This window comes from Neovison vison, chromosome 5 (genome assembly GCF_020171115.1).
Source record: "Neovison vison isolate M4711 chromosome 5, ASM_NN_V1, whole genome shotgun sequence".
Taxonomy (NCBI): domain Eukaryota; kingdom Metazoa; phylum Chordata; class Mammalia; order Carnivora; family Mustelidae; genus Neogale; species Neogale vison.
Genome location: NC_058095.1, coordinates 11,178,049 through 11,192,323, shown reverse-complemented (window position 1 = coordinate 11,192,323; position 14,275 = coordinate 11,178,049). Strand labels below are relative to the sequence as shown.

Genomic DNA, 14,275 nt, shown 5'->3' with positions numbered 1-14,275 from the left:
AGGAGACATGGCTTATGCCTGAAAATAAGTCTGTTTGGTGTTATTTACAGATACTTGGGCTGGCCCTTCGGAAATGAGGTGAAACAGGTCCATGCTGATGTGTCCTTGAGAACTGAGGGCCTATAGGAGCGAGAGGGAGTCATCAGGGCAGGTGAGAGCTTCTTGGAGTCACTGATGCTGTTTACAGCTGGACAGCAGCTGGTGCTGTTACTGCGTTTGTCGCTTTGGGTTGTCACAGTAACCCTTGGAGGTGGGTACTAGTAGCTCCATGCTGGGGACAGTAAACTAGGTGTGCACGGGTAGTAAATGGTAGACCCCAGACTCTGAACACTGTGTCACCCAGCAACAGTCGCTGAACTGAGTTTTGCTCATGTTTTTGTTCTTAGCTGTATCCCCCAACCACACAGACTCTAAGCCAAGCGGGGGTGATGGCCCAGAGAGAATGAAGAAATGACCCAAGACTTCGATGGAGATATGGGTTTATCCGTGGGAGCTTACGCACTGGGCATCCAGGAGCGGCAGCTGGACAGAGGATCCGCCAGGGGGATCTACTGGCAGCGACGCTGTGGAGCATAGAATCCGCTTCACAGCTGCGCTCCTGTAGCTTCTCCCCTTCTTGCATGGGCAGCGTTCCCAGGAGAGCAAAGCCTGCCATCTGGATAGTCTTCGTTGCAAAGGAGCCCCTCCAGGTTGGCCACCTCCAGAACCCCAGACCTCACTGAACGATGAACAGCATGTTCTTTTGCACACTCTGCTTGATGGGAATCCAGAAGGAAAATGGGATCCCTACCCTCTCAAGGTAGCGACTGAAGGGGCAGTCAGGGTTCGCTTGCACAAACCAGCCTGTGGGCACATACCACACGCCAGCCCAAGATGAGCAAAGGGACCTTGGGAAATGAGCATGGGAGGTGAGCTTTCCAGAACAGAATTTTCTGAACTGCTAAAAATTACTGGAGTCTGAGAGGGTCAGGGATTCCAAAGGGAGGAAAGGACAGGTAAAGTCAGAACTGGGGTGGGAGGGAATCTGCTCAAGGAATCATCTCCACCACTCAGAAAATCTTGTCTACATTTTATGTCTGGTAATCACACCCCGTATTTTTTTGGAAAACAAAAACAAAAACGAAACACAAAAAGGAACACTGTTCCAGGAAATGTCGGTTTGCCACCACCTTTAACTTCCTTAATCATCTGTGGTGTTTTTTTCTTTCTTTACATTTGGCAACATGTTGATGAAAGCCGTGAACTAGCTGTTATATCAGAACTTTTTCAATTTCATTTCAATGAATTTGTGAATAGGGAGGCCACTTTGTAGAAAAAGACATGTGAAAATACTTGAAATGGAAAATGTATTTCAAAACTGCACATATATTTCCCACCAAATTCATCATTTGACTCATTACTATGCGGATCAATATTCTTAGACCAAGTAGAAAATACCCACAAAAGATCAGTCAATAAAAACAGGCAACTCTAAAACCTTGATTTTAAAACACAATGAAAGCGGGACTTTACTGACTCACACAAATTTAAAAAGTACAATAAATTCCTAATGGCAAGTATCAGACTATGTCTATATTATTGATAGTGTTACCAGCAGATATGTTTTCAAATATATTGATATTAGATATTATGGTCAATGATGGCTTAATATTTTTAGCCATAAGAATATACATGGAAATCTATATTAAAAAGTATGATGTTTTTGACATGGTCCTTTAAAGTTCTTACTAAAATATTAGCTTCACTGAGCATCAAACTTGTAGAAGAATAAATGTATGGACTTCTGAGCCTAGGTTAGAAAAAAGTATTTTAAGGTTTTCATAAAAGTGGAATCAGGAAGGCCCGCAGAGACACAGATGCAGTGACTGGGAGGTGGGCTAAGTCACGTACCTCTGTCCACATGATGGCTGCAATTGCCCAGCCCTTGCTCCTACTGTCCACTACAGAAGAACCATGTCAGTGTTTATAACATAATATAATTCTGAAAATATGACATTAATGCTGTAAAAATAGATGTCTTCAAAAACAACCACAGGCTTGAATGGAAACATAGGCTATTTGGAGCTTCAAGGGTCTTCCTGTGGGAGAAGCTTCCACTTCACTGAAGGGTCAAGTTCTTCATCAAAGTCATCCAGCTCCTGCTCCTTCGAGAGCTCCAGGAAAACCTGAGAAGGACAAGAAATGAAGAGAGAGAGAGGTCACACTGCCTTCTGTCGCTCTGAGTGAGTGCAAGGCATATGCACACGGTGTCCCTTTATAGTGCCCAGATGAAACAGAATCACTCACACCGACCCACCTGCTCCAGGGTGGACTGGGAGAGGCTGTATTCCTCCAGGTCGAAGCTCTTTTTAACTGCAGAAGGACAGACAGACATTAGTAGTTCATCTATTTTTATACCCAGATGGACTTAGAAGTAAGCATACCATACAGCAATTTTTAAATATATCTTAAATAAAAAGTTTAGGTAAAAATGTTCCTGTTTTAAGTATGGCAATGCAGTTCGAAATACACCCATGCATTCACGTGGATTTGGGGAGGAAAGTACGTATGCTATGCTCATTTAGCACAGTATCAGAGAGTTCTTTTTTCCTTCTTTCTTTTTTCTTTTTTTAAGATTTTATTTATTCGACACAGAGAGAGGTCACAAGTAGGCAGAGAGGCAGGCAGATAGAGGGGAGGAAGCAGTCTCCCCACTGAGCAGAGAGCCCGACTCGGGGCTCGATTCCAGGACCCTGGGATCATGACCTGGGTCAAAGGAAGAGGCTTAACTCACTGAGCCACCCAGGCGCCCCTGCGTTAGAGATTTCTATTTAAGGAGAAGACAGTGCTAAAACATTTCCTTCCCCGTACATGTGATCCAGTTCTTCTGCACATTCAGGTATGGGGGGGGAGACATTTTGCAAAGGGAAGCCCCAGAAGATTATGGAGAAAGATGTCTGAGGTTTCCTGGGGAGCAGATATCCTTTGTGACCCTCTTGCCATGGTGACCGCTTGCTTTTAACTGAGTTGAAAACCTTTCTCCTTGACCAGAATAGACAGGAAGGGTAGTCACAACCCTGATAGGAGGCCACAGCCTGGATATGTCACCAACAGTACCAGGTCAGGACTGGTCACAGTGCCAATCTAGGGAGTGTTGGCATGATCACATGGTCCAGAAAGTTGGGGTGCTTGCCCCAGAGAATGGCAACAGGGTGTCACTGGGACCGTGAATGCTGTTGGCAGGAGTACAAAGAGTCTTCTAGAACCAGGAGACTTGAATCTCTTCCCCAGGGAAGGTGACAAGCAAGGAGAAAGATCATTGAGTCATGACAATGAAAAGAACATACAGGGAAAGAGTTCTGGCCAGCACAGTTCAGAGAGGCAGAGTTAATGGGCTCAGGTGGCAAGACAAACAGGAAGCCGTGATGACAGACGCAGTGTGGTCAGATGTGAGATGCAACAGACACAGGAAGATTGTTTTAATGACCAGACGGGAGGCCAGTTTCTTCATACACAGCCTAAAGCCATAAAGTAATATTCAAGACCCTCTAAAATTAAATTGTAAATACGCATCATGCATCAATGTTCCCAAAGAAAGTATCCTCTTTGAATGCTTACAGGACTTAATTTTGACTTAGGGTTTCCATATAGATATATGGAAATATATATATACATATATATATAGATAGATAATACAGAAAATATATAGATAATACATATATCTATATAGAAAACCCCCACCAAGCAAAAGTAAAATCATTCCCATTACCCCTCTGCCCATCAACACCCCAACATTGATTTTTGTGCCCCTAAAATTCAACTGGAGATTTTTAACTTTTAAAATTAACACCTTAGAGGTGCCTGGGTGCCTCAGTCAGTTAAGGATCTGACTCTTGAATTCAACTCGGGTCAGGATCTCAGGGTCGTGAGATGGAGCCCCATGTTGGCTCTGTGCTCTGGAGGGCGTCTGCTTAAGATTCTCTCCCTCTCCCTCTGCCCCTCTGCCCAGCCCTCGTTCTCTCTCTCTCTCTCTCTCAAAATAAATAAATAGACAAAATCTTTAAAATGAACACCTGAGCTCACATTCCATTTCTGGCAGGCTGATGGCTTAGTCTATGATCTGGAATTATCCACTTTCTGGGATTTATTTCCAAGTTTACGGCTCTTACCCTTCTCTAACGTGAAGAAAGCTTGTGCTAAAGGTCGTACGTCTTCCACTGGCAGTTTATAGACCATCACAGAGGAGTACCTATGGGGAAAGGACCAGGGCTGAGGCTGATGCCACCCCGTGCAGGGACAGGTCGGCTGCCATCCTGTCTCTGGTCGTTATCCTGGTAAAGAGGAGTCAGTGTGGGGCAGGCACAATGCCCAGGGTGAGGCGGTTCACAAGGAGATCCCAGGGATGGGAGAGGCTCCTGTCCTTGGCTCCTGGGATGGAGAGGGCAGATGCGATGCAGATGAAACATGGACCCTTGCCAAAGTTGTCTGCTACCTTCTCTTTTCAGCTGAACACTCGCTTCTCCAGCTTCATCTTCCACCAGGGACCGAAGCCCTGTCGTTTCTTAAAGTTATTCAGCTAGGTAGTGGTCTAAGTCTTTTCTCCAGAGAATCTTACCTCTCCAAACAGGTCCCATGCTACTCCACCTACTTTCCTAATCTAGGACGATATTGTTGAGTCTCCGATGAGGACTGGAAATCGCCAGGAATTCAGCACCAAATAATGTTCAGCAACAAGTTTTTAAAAATAATTTGTTTCCCAGATTAACAGTTGTCCTTTTATCATTTGAAAAATCAGGAAGATTTCAATTTCATTTCATCAAATACTATTTCCTCCATGTATGGGGTGATCATTCTCATCTGTTCTGCTACTCCCTGTGCCTTTATGACCTATTTCTGTTCAGTCGTGGGCTGTGCACTAAGGTATACTACGGCTTCGATAGTTATACTCCAAGTAGAAATATATTTTCCCATCATATCGTTATGACTTCTTATTACTCTTTTCAGTTTTCTCCCCTAACTCCTACATCATATGTCTTCTACAGTAAATTCTAGATGTTAAAAATGATCCTAAAATTGATCTTTGAGTTTTATTGTTTGATTTTCCTGAGAACTACCCCATGACCAGACTGTGTATAAAATTGGATGTGTTAATAGATTTGAAAGAAAATAATTAGCTTTCTGTCCTACCGATGCTCCTGGTTAGCTTTGTCATGTGATCTAACTTCTCAGTTTCCTATGCTTAAAGATAAGAGCCAATTCCATTTATTAAGGTCCTTGTAGGGTCCAGACTCCCATAATGCTTTTTTTGAAAAAATCTCATCTTTCACTGTTAAAACAGTATCTACCTTGGAAAGTCAGTGAGGATTAAACAAGATAGCATGAGACCAGGCAGCTAGTAGGACCTGGCAGCTAGTAGGACCACAACACATGTTACCCCTGATTTTCCATCAGCTCCCCTCTTTAATTTAGTTTCTGCAGTATCCATATCTTTTAGGTTTCCTTTTGGGCTAAATGTGCACTCTACTGAGGACAAATGCATGAAACCCACAAGGAAAAGTTGACATTAAGCATCAGATCAAACCCAGCATCCATCTTTACCTTTCCTGCCGGGAAGCCCGGGGAAAAACCCTCAGAATTTCCTGATGGAGGCTCTCCCTCTGTTCCAGGGTCTTCACCTTCATCTCCAGCAGGTAATTCTTGCCAAATTTACTCTTCAGGTGTTGGATGGAACCAATACATCTGAAGGTTGAGGAGGATGAGGTTGTCACGGAGAGGGGAAAGAGACGGGGCACACAGTGTTTGAGACTCTTGCCGTGAGGGTTGTCTCTGGGGCATCACTGTTAGACCCAGTACAGACACAGCTGCACTGGGCACAAACTCTTCCCGCCATGCACCTGTGCATGTGGGGTGGGGGAACTTGGGGGGATGGGAGGGTTAGGGGGGAGGAGGCAAGTGTAGGCGGGGATGGTCACCCACCTCAGCTTCCCGGAAACCATGATGGCCACGCGGTCACACACAGCTTCAGCCTCTGCCATGTAGTGGGTCGTCAGGAGGGCGCCCCTCTCTGTGTCTTTAACGGTGGCCCGGATCGCCTGCCTACATCGTCAAAAGACCATTTGCAATTAAGAAAGCCTTCTAATTAATCACAAATGGGTGGAGAAAAGAATTTTTAACCGGCATGCATTGTGAGTAATAAGCAAAAGGAGCTCAAGCAAAGGACGACCTTTGAGAGCGGGCCGGTGGATGAGGAAAGGTGAGCCAGGTGAGGGCCGGTGAAGGGGAGACAAGCACTGGGGAAGCCGTCACAGAACGCGGAGTTTCTCACGAGGTTGTGTTGAGAGAGAAATGCTGAGCAAGAGATTGGTAAGGAGAGGGCTATGCCAAGGAACAGAGAGACAGAATTCAACCACCGAGGTGTCACAACCCAGTAGGAGAAAATACATAGCCCTACCGACAGTGAGTGTGTCTCGGTCCTGCCAATACTTGCTTTTAGTTCAATGGTGAAATATTACCAGGGAGAGGGTTTGGGCTTGTTCTGCCACATATTGTACTATGTACAGTATTAATGATCCTGAGAGGTGGTCTCCCTGCCACTCCCCCATTAAGAAACAGTTTAAGGGTCACTTATGGTTTGTCTCCCTCCCTATCCCATCTTGTTTCATGCTGGGGGGAGGGGGGTTGGGAGAAGGGGGGTAGGGTTATGGACATTGGGGAGGGTATATGCTTTGGGGTAAATTGGAAGGGGAGATGAACCATGAGAGACTATGGACTCTGAAAAACAATCTGAGGGGTTTGAAGTGGCGGGGGGGGGGGCGGGTGGGAGGTTGGGGTACCAGGTGGTGGGTATTATAGAGGGCACAGCTTGCATGGAGCACTGGGTGTGGTGAAAAAATAATGAATACTGTTTTTCTGAAAATAAATAAATTGAAAAAAAAAAAAGGAAACAGTTTAAGGGACCATTTTTACACAAGTAAAACAGTTCACACATTTCCTGCAAGGCGTGGGGACCAGGCATGACTGAGTAGAGCCCCTCACCAAATTTGCTGCTGCCCCTCGGGGTCCATGCCGGTGGAGGGCTCGTCCAGAAGCACCACCAACGGGTTTCCCAGGATGCTCAGCGCGAAGCAGAGCTGCAAGGAGAGGGACACTGAGTCTGGCACCGACCTGGGGTGCGCAGAGTAACGCTGAGCCCCCCCCCCCCTTACCTTCCTCTTTATTCCCTCGGATAAAGCCTTCACAGGCTGCTTCAGCTGGTCCTGCAGCTTGAGCGCATCTGCCAACCTGGAGGAAACACAGCGGAGCTTTACAGCAAGGAAGCTGGCGGGAGGGCGGATCCCGCAGCACAGAGATGAGCTCAGAAATGCAGTTTGGAAAATAGATGCCAGGCAATTAAAAAAAAAAAAAAGGTTTTATTTATTTACTTGAGAGAGAGAGAGAGAGAGAGAGAGAGCATGGGACAGAGGGAGAGGGAGGAGCAGACTGCCCGCTGAGCAGGGAGCCCAATGTGGGGCTGGATCCCAGATCGTGACCACAGAGAAAGGCAGATGCTTAACTGACTGAGCCACCCAGGTGCCCCAATTCCAGGCAATCTTAAACAGGCTGGTCTGATCCCTCCAGATGGATAGCTTTTCCTTTTAAAAGACTCAAAGCTCATTTCATGATTTCTAAATAGTTCTTTGATAAATACTTTATACTTAAATTTTAGGATATTTGATAACTTTCACCAGTGGTTACTATTTTTATATTTACTATGAGAAGAAAATTAACACTCTGAAGTCTGGGAAACCAGTTTCTAGCGGGGAATCTACTCAGTGTGATCTGGGTCAGAATTCAGTCTCCTGTCCTGGACCAGCGGTGAAGCTCCTCACCTCCAACCATCGCCTGCCCCTGTAGGTAGAGAACAGGTGTGACTCCCACCCACCTCTCGATGGTGACTGCTGCATCCACTTTTCTCAGTCCTTTGATGGCAGCAAACACCTCCAGGTGCTCCTTCACAGTCAGATTGGGCCACAGCATGTTCTCCTGGGGACAGTACCCCAGGAAGCCTGGGGAGGCCTCCCCATTGCTGCCTTTTAGTAGCACCTGCACGGAAAAGTTCACTCTCAGTGCCTGCCCTCTGGGTTTGTTTGTCCTGCACTTCTCAGTGGCCTCTTTCTCTTTACAACCCCAGAAAAACTAGAGACTCTTTAAGTCCTCATTGGGCTGAGTAATCTATAATCATTCTTGCTGGAGAGAGGTTGTCAGAGAGTAAACACATGAAAACAAATGTGTGTGCACCCTCTAATCTAAGCTGAAAAATCAACTATCTTGCAAATATGTCTTGCTATCACAGTCAACAGATTATATCCATTTTTTTAAAAAATATTTATTTGTCGGGGGGGGTAGAGAGCGAGCACAGGCAGAGAGAATGGCAGGCAGAGGGAGAAGCAGGCTCCCTGCTGAGCAAGGAGCCCGATGTGGGACTCAATCCCAGGATGCTGGGATCATGACCTGAGCCGAAGGCAGCTGCTTAACCAACTGAGCCACCCAGGCATCCCTATATCCATTTAAAAAAAAAAAAATCACAGTCAGGAAACAAGTCTATGAATTTGTGAACATAATTCCTCACTGTTGAACGCATTCAGTGAGTACATGTTTTCTGAGCACGTAACAAATGTGCTGTTTTGGATGCAATGGGAATGGATTAGCCAGCACCCTTGTTCCTTGTGAGTTTTCATTCTGCTGAGCAAGCTGGACAATAAACAAGTAGGAAATGAGCGGCTGGAATACAGACAGCTCCTAAGTGATGCTGTAAGGGAAGTAGCCAGGATGCTGGGGGCGGGGACTAAGAGGATGCTGGGGGCGGGGACTAGCAGGATGCTGGGGGCGGGGACTAACTAACATCACTAGGTAGGATGATCAGAAAGGGCCCTTCTGCTGAGGGACCACTAGAACGACAGGGCACCTGCCATGGAAAAAGCCCAGATGAAAGGAATTTGGAGCAGAGCAAAGCCCTGTGTTGCAAAGAATCTCCTTCTGTTCTTAGACTCAAGGCAAAGCCGGAGGCCCGGCTCAGCATTGAGGAAGGGATGTGACAATCAGCCCCTTGGGATGAGCCAGGGGTTGCAGATGGTGACTGAATTAGAGCGTGGTCTCCATTGAGCTCAGTTAGGTCTGAGTGAGCCACCAACATCCCTGAGTGTCCCCGTTCACTGTCCTGTGCTCCCATCTTGGCTTCGGAGAGGTTGTGAAGATTTATTTTCCCCTCCCTCTTTGGTGGGATATTTGTCAATCACATTCCTGGAGGTATTTTCCCTTCCAGGCTTGAACACTACTGCATCTCCCCTGGTGTGTTTCCACAGACCTCTGCCTTATATTCTGAGTTCCAGAATCCCTGGACATCCTTTCTGAAGGAGCTCTTCAAGTTGTCTATTTTCTGCCACAGAGTTTGGGGGGGAAATAGGTTCTCTATACCTGATGTTGTTTCTCTCTTTACTAAATCTGAGCTCTTTTCCTGGTGACAATGAATACAATTGCTTAATAAAGGTTTTCTTTAAAAATTTTAATTAACTTATTTTTTAAAATTTTAATTAAATTAATTTTAATTTAAAATTAAAGCATTACCTACTGGGAAATCAATGCCCATTGAAAGTACAAATCCTATAGGTCAACTATACTCCCATTTAAAAAAAAAACAATCAAAACCAAAGATGTAATATGTTATACTGCACTCACTGTTAACACATGGAAACAGATAGTTTGCCAAGAAAAAAAAGTGCAAATCTGTGCGTTTTAAGGCACGATAACTAAAGCTTGTATAGAGTCTGATGTTGATTTCTGATCAGATATCGGACATTCTCTCTAGGCATCTTTGAAGGCATAAATAATTATTCCCAGTGATTAATTTTTCCATGTATGAATATGTTCATTTTGTGAATGTGTTATTCTGCGACTTTAACTACTTCTGTCATCTCATGATTAAATGAGATTTGCTTTTCACAAAGTTTTCCCATCTTACAGGTTTATTCTGAGCACCCCAAGCTAGCACATTCTCCACACAACTCACCCACCTGTCCAGCACTTGGTTTCGTGTCTGCAGTTATCATCTTAATGGATGTGCTTTTACCAGCGCCATTGTGCCCTAATAATCCTAAAACCTCACCTGAAAAAAAAATTGGTTACACTGAATATGAATTGACTTCAATAGTAAAATTAAGAATAAAACATCGTCTGAGGTCTTGCTACGAGGCAGGTGTTGTGCTCTGTGCTTTATATATGGAAATATGGTATCTCATTGACTCGTCAAGACTGGGAGGTTGTTATCATAACCCCTGCGTACATATCCAGGGACAGCTCTCAGAGACGAGGTTAGCTGCCCACGCACGTCACACTGATGGGAATGGGTAAGGCCACTCTTGGAAGCCAGTGTGTCAGACTCTGTCTCCTGTGACCCTAAACACCGTGGGATAATGACACAGAATGAGGTCATCTCACAGCTGCTGGTTAAGCCTTCCAACTGAGCTGGCATAACCCCAGCTCATTCTCTTATGAATCGAACAAAATAGGAATTCAGTCATGCCCGTGAAATAGAAACATCATGGCTTCAGTGGTTTGTTTTAATAGAGTGCTTGCGGTTTCCATGTCAATGTCACTCTGCCCCATCCATGCCCCCAAATTAAAATCTGGTTAATTTTACTTAGAAATGGGTCATGTAGGGGCATCTGGGTGGCTCAGTCGGTTAAGCATCTGCCTTTGGCTCAGGTTATGATCCCAGGGTCCTGGGGTCAAGCTCCACTTTGGGATCATTGTTCGGTGGGAAGCCTGCTTCTCCCTCTGCCTGCTGCTCATCCTGCTTGGGCCCATTCTCTCTCTCTGTCAAATAAATAAATAAATAAAAATTTTTTACAAATAAAAGAAATGGGACCTGTAAAGGGGGCTGCTGATGGTCATGTGCTGCTGGGTCCGTGTGTGAAACTAGGAGGTGATGAATGATTCTCATCAAGACATAAAGCTCATGAGGGCCCCAAGCCAACAGGGGAAGGGCCACGGGGGTCAAACCTTTTCTAACACAGAAAGAGACATTTCTTGTGGCGATTTTCCTCTTCCTCTTGGAAAGGCAAGATTTCCTCTTCCCTGCATACTCTTTGCGGAGGCAGCTGGCGATGATGACCGGTTTCTGTAAGGGATGAGAAAATCCTATCAGACTTTAATTCTCTCCATGAACTTTGAAGCTCTGTCTTCCCACTGGCATGGCCCCTCATGGCACAAGCCATGCCATCACAGAAGACCTTCCACAAGGGGACACATTTCCTAACCATTCTCCAGTCCTGGTCCTCAGTCTTGGAGAGAAGAGATGGTCATTTTCCCCTCCTACCAAGGCAGTCACTCAGAAGCACAGTATTTGGTACAGAACAGGAGGAAAGAGACTTGGAGAGGTACTGAGTCCTGCTCTAAGGACAAGGCAACTGGCTGCCAATTACACTTTGCTGTGCAGCCCATACAGTGCCATTCTCCAAGGAACAGTGCTATGTGTCACTTTGTTCCCGTTCTAAAATTCACAAGTTCTGGGGCGCCTGGCTGGCTCAGTCGGTGAAGCATCTGCCTTCAGCTCAGGATCCTGGGATCGAGCCCCGCCTCAGACTCCCAGCTCAGCAGAGAGTCTGCTTCTCCCTCTCCCTCTGCTCTGCCTCCCCTCCCCCCACCGCCCCCCCACAACTCTTGCCTGTGTGCTCTCTTTCTCTAAATAAATAAAATCTTTGAAAAAGAAAATAAAGTTCTTTCTTGGCTTTTGCAACTTCAGTGGTACTCCACATCTTGGCTTTTATTCCAAGAACGACAAACGGAGGTGACAAGGCCTTTCTTTAATCTGTTTGTTTTGATGTAAACAAGATGATGACTTCCTAAAAGGAACTCATGATCTGTGCTTGTATGGACTGGAGGAACTCAGAATTATTTGAGGATCAGACTCTCAGACCGACTATGTTCACTGACAAACGTTTGTGTTATTTGATATAATGAGGACTTCACAGGTGTTACCTCCTCAAAGTTTGTGGAATTCAAGGCATCTGCCGTTCTCATTCTTTCCATTTGAACATCTTCATCTTCCCCTTCTGGAGCTTCTGGATTTTGACAAACATCGGGGCTTCTTGGAGAAATTCTAGAGTCAAGAGCCACTCATGAATCATTGATAAGACATTTTCATCCTTGTATTAAGAAAGAATACTGCCTTCTTGGGGCACCTGTGTTAGACATACTGCATTCTTGGGGGCATCCTTGTATTAAGAACACTGCATTCTTGGGGGTGGCTCAGTCTGTTAAACATTTGCCTTCGGCTCAGGTCATGATCCCAGGGTCCTGGGGTGGAGCCCCACATTGGGATCCCAGTCAGTGAGGAGTCTGCTTCTCCTTCTCCTTCTGCCCCTTCCCCTGCTTGTACTCTTTCTCTCTCTCTCAATAAATAAATAAAATCTTTAAAAAAAAGATACTGCATTCTGTAAATCTTATGCTTTGAGAAGGTTGGGTAATCAATAAAAGATTATAATCTCCTTTCAGTGAGGTGACTCCTCCTCCCTTCCCGACCTAGTTCCTATCAAGGGCATCGCTATATTTAGTGACCTTTGCTTGCTTCACACACACCTTTTATCCTATTTATCTGTGGAACATTCTTTTTCCATGTTCACTGGGCACTTAGTATCTGTTATCTAACAGAGGATTTTTTTTTGCCTTTTCTTTCCAGAAACTTAATTTGTATCATTTTTCTATTATAATTTTTTGAATTTTTTAATAAACATATAATATATTATTAGACTCAGGGGTACAGGTCTGTGAATTACCAGATTTACACACTTCACAGTACTCACCATAGCACATACCTTCCCCAATGTCCATAACCCCACCACCCTCTCCCTACCCACCTCCCCCTGGCAACCCTTAGCTCATTTTGTGAGATTAAGAGTCACTTCTGGTTTGTCTCCCTCTTGATCCCATCTTGTTTCATTTATTCTTTTCCTATCCTCCCCAAGTCCCCCACGTTGCATCTCCACTTCTTCATATCAGGGAGATCATATGATCGTCATCTTTCTCCGATCTAACAGAAGATTTTCAGAGCATAGTTGAATGATGTGATTTTTCTGGAAACCTTAGCTTTAACACCACTGCTGTGTTGGTATGATTACCTTCCCATGGGGAAAATGAGTCAGAATTTTTGAAGTCAGGATGGTCTCAGAAAATACAAATCAGATGCTTGGTCTCTGTGAAACCTGGCCATTTCTTGGAAATATGTGTCAGATTCACTTTCTCCTCCTCTGGTCCTTCAGACCCATATTCTATTCTCTCTCACCTCAACCTAACCCCCCATACTGATCTTAGATTTCGCCTTGCCCATTCCCCCCATACTGATCTTAGATTTCGCCTTGCCCATTCAACTGCCTGTTAAATCTTTAACTGTTAGTTAAAGATGAATGATAAATAGTTAAAGGTCATCTTGGAAGTTGCCCACTCAACTGTCTCTAATAGGTAAAGATGAAACCAATGAGCGACCCAGAGGGAATAAGATGCTTATGGCCGTATCCTCGCACAGTGCAAAAAAGACAGTCTCAGCTTTTAAGTCCCATAAATACCTGGACCAGTGTGCGACCCACCAGTTGGGCTTCTTACTACACAGGCAAAGATCACAATTATTGCTGTCTTTGGTCCTTTGGTCACTCGTTCTTCCTTCCTGGATTGACAACATTCTTTCAACTGCCAATCTGCTTAAATGGGTTGCTATTTAATAGAAGTAGTGGCATGTAGCTTTTCCCACCCTTCTACTGCACATAGTGTCCAAGCCCTTAATACTCAATGTCTCGGGTCTGTTTCCCCCTGTACTTAAAATCTTCTTTGATTTAGATATTTAGACCTCTGTTTTTGGTATTGGTGCAAAGGGGCTACCTCGGTCTATCCCAGGACTTGGCAGTTCTTTACTGATTGGTTAAGCTCATGCACGAAAAATATTTTAAGTATTAATGATTGAAATAAAAGAAGTAAATTTGATTTCTCCCAACCGAAAGAAGGGATCCTTCTTCATTGATTTCTTTCCAAACTTCCATTCCAGACATCGAAGAATAAAAAGGAAGATGATAAAATGAAGGAAAGGCTGGGAAGAAAGAGAGAGAGAGATCCATGGTCAGGAACACTCAGAGAAAAATTCTTCACATCGGAAGTAAAATAGGAGAAGTCAGACTTCTCAAAAGACACGGTTGAAAAAGCCATTACGGATTTCCAATGATCTATTTGTCAAATTGTGAAACTATCAAATTCATTTTCAATCTTGTTTACA

The 14,275-nt window shown here is 44.7% G+C and overlaps 1 protein-coding gene across 5 annotated transcripts in view; it reads right to left on the bottom strand.

The window, feature by feature from the left end:
- Nucleotides 1–1,329: 1,329 nt before the first annotated feature.
- The window catches only part of LOC122906046 (ABC-type organic anion transporter ABCA8-like), a 68,012-nt gene continuing 55,066 nt past the window's right edge, over nucleotides 1,330–14,275 (bottom strand). For 4 of the 5 annotated variants that reach the window (XM_044247558.1, XM_044247556.1, XM_044247557.1 and 1 more), the window contains 12 exons: nucleotides 14,001–14,092; nucleotides 11,995–12,115; nucleotides 11,017–11,134; nucleotides 10,029–10,120; nucleotides 7,901–8,061; nucleotides 7,185–7,260; nucleotides 7,015–7,109; nucleotides 5,956–6,075; nucleotides 5,578–5,718; nucleotides 4,149–4,228; nucleotides 2,297–2,352; nucleotides 1,330–2,165 (listed from right to left, as the gene is read on the bottom strand). In XM_044247558.1, the coding sequence (XP_044103493.1) occupies nucleotides 2,067–2,165; nucleotides 2,297–2,352; nucleotides 4,149–4,228; nucleotides 5,578–5,718; nucleotides 5,956–6,075; nucleotides 7,015–7,109; nucleotides 7,185–7,260; nucleotides 7,901–8,061; nucleotides 10,029–10,120; nucleotides 11,017–11,134; nucleotides 11,995–12,115; nucleotides 14,001–14,092 (1,251 nt within the window). In that variant the 3' untranslated portion in view covers nucleotides 1,330–2,066. Of the gene's footprint in view, nucleotides 2,166–2,296; nucleotides 2,353–4,148; nucleotides 4,229–5,577; nucleotides 5,719–5,955; nucleotides 6,076–7,014; nucleotides 7,110–7,184; nucleotides 7,261–7,900; nucleotides 8,062–10,028; nucleotides 10,121–11,016; nucleotides 11,135–11,994; nucleotides 12,116–14,000; nucleotides 14,093–14,275 lie in introns of those variants that run through there. The other variant, XM_044247559.1, reaches the window with a different exon arrangement.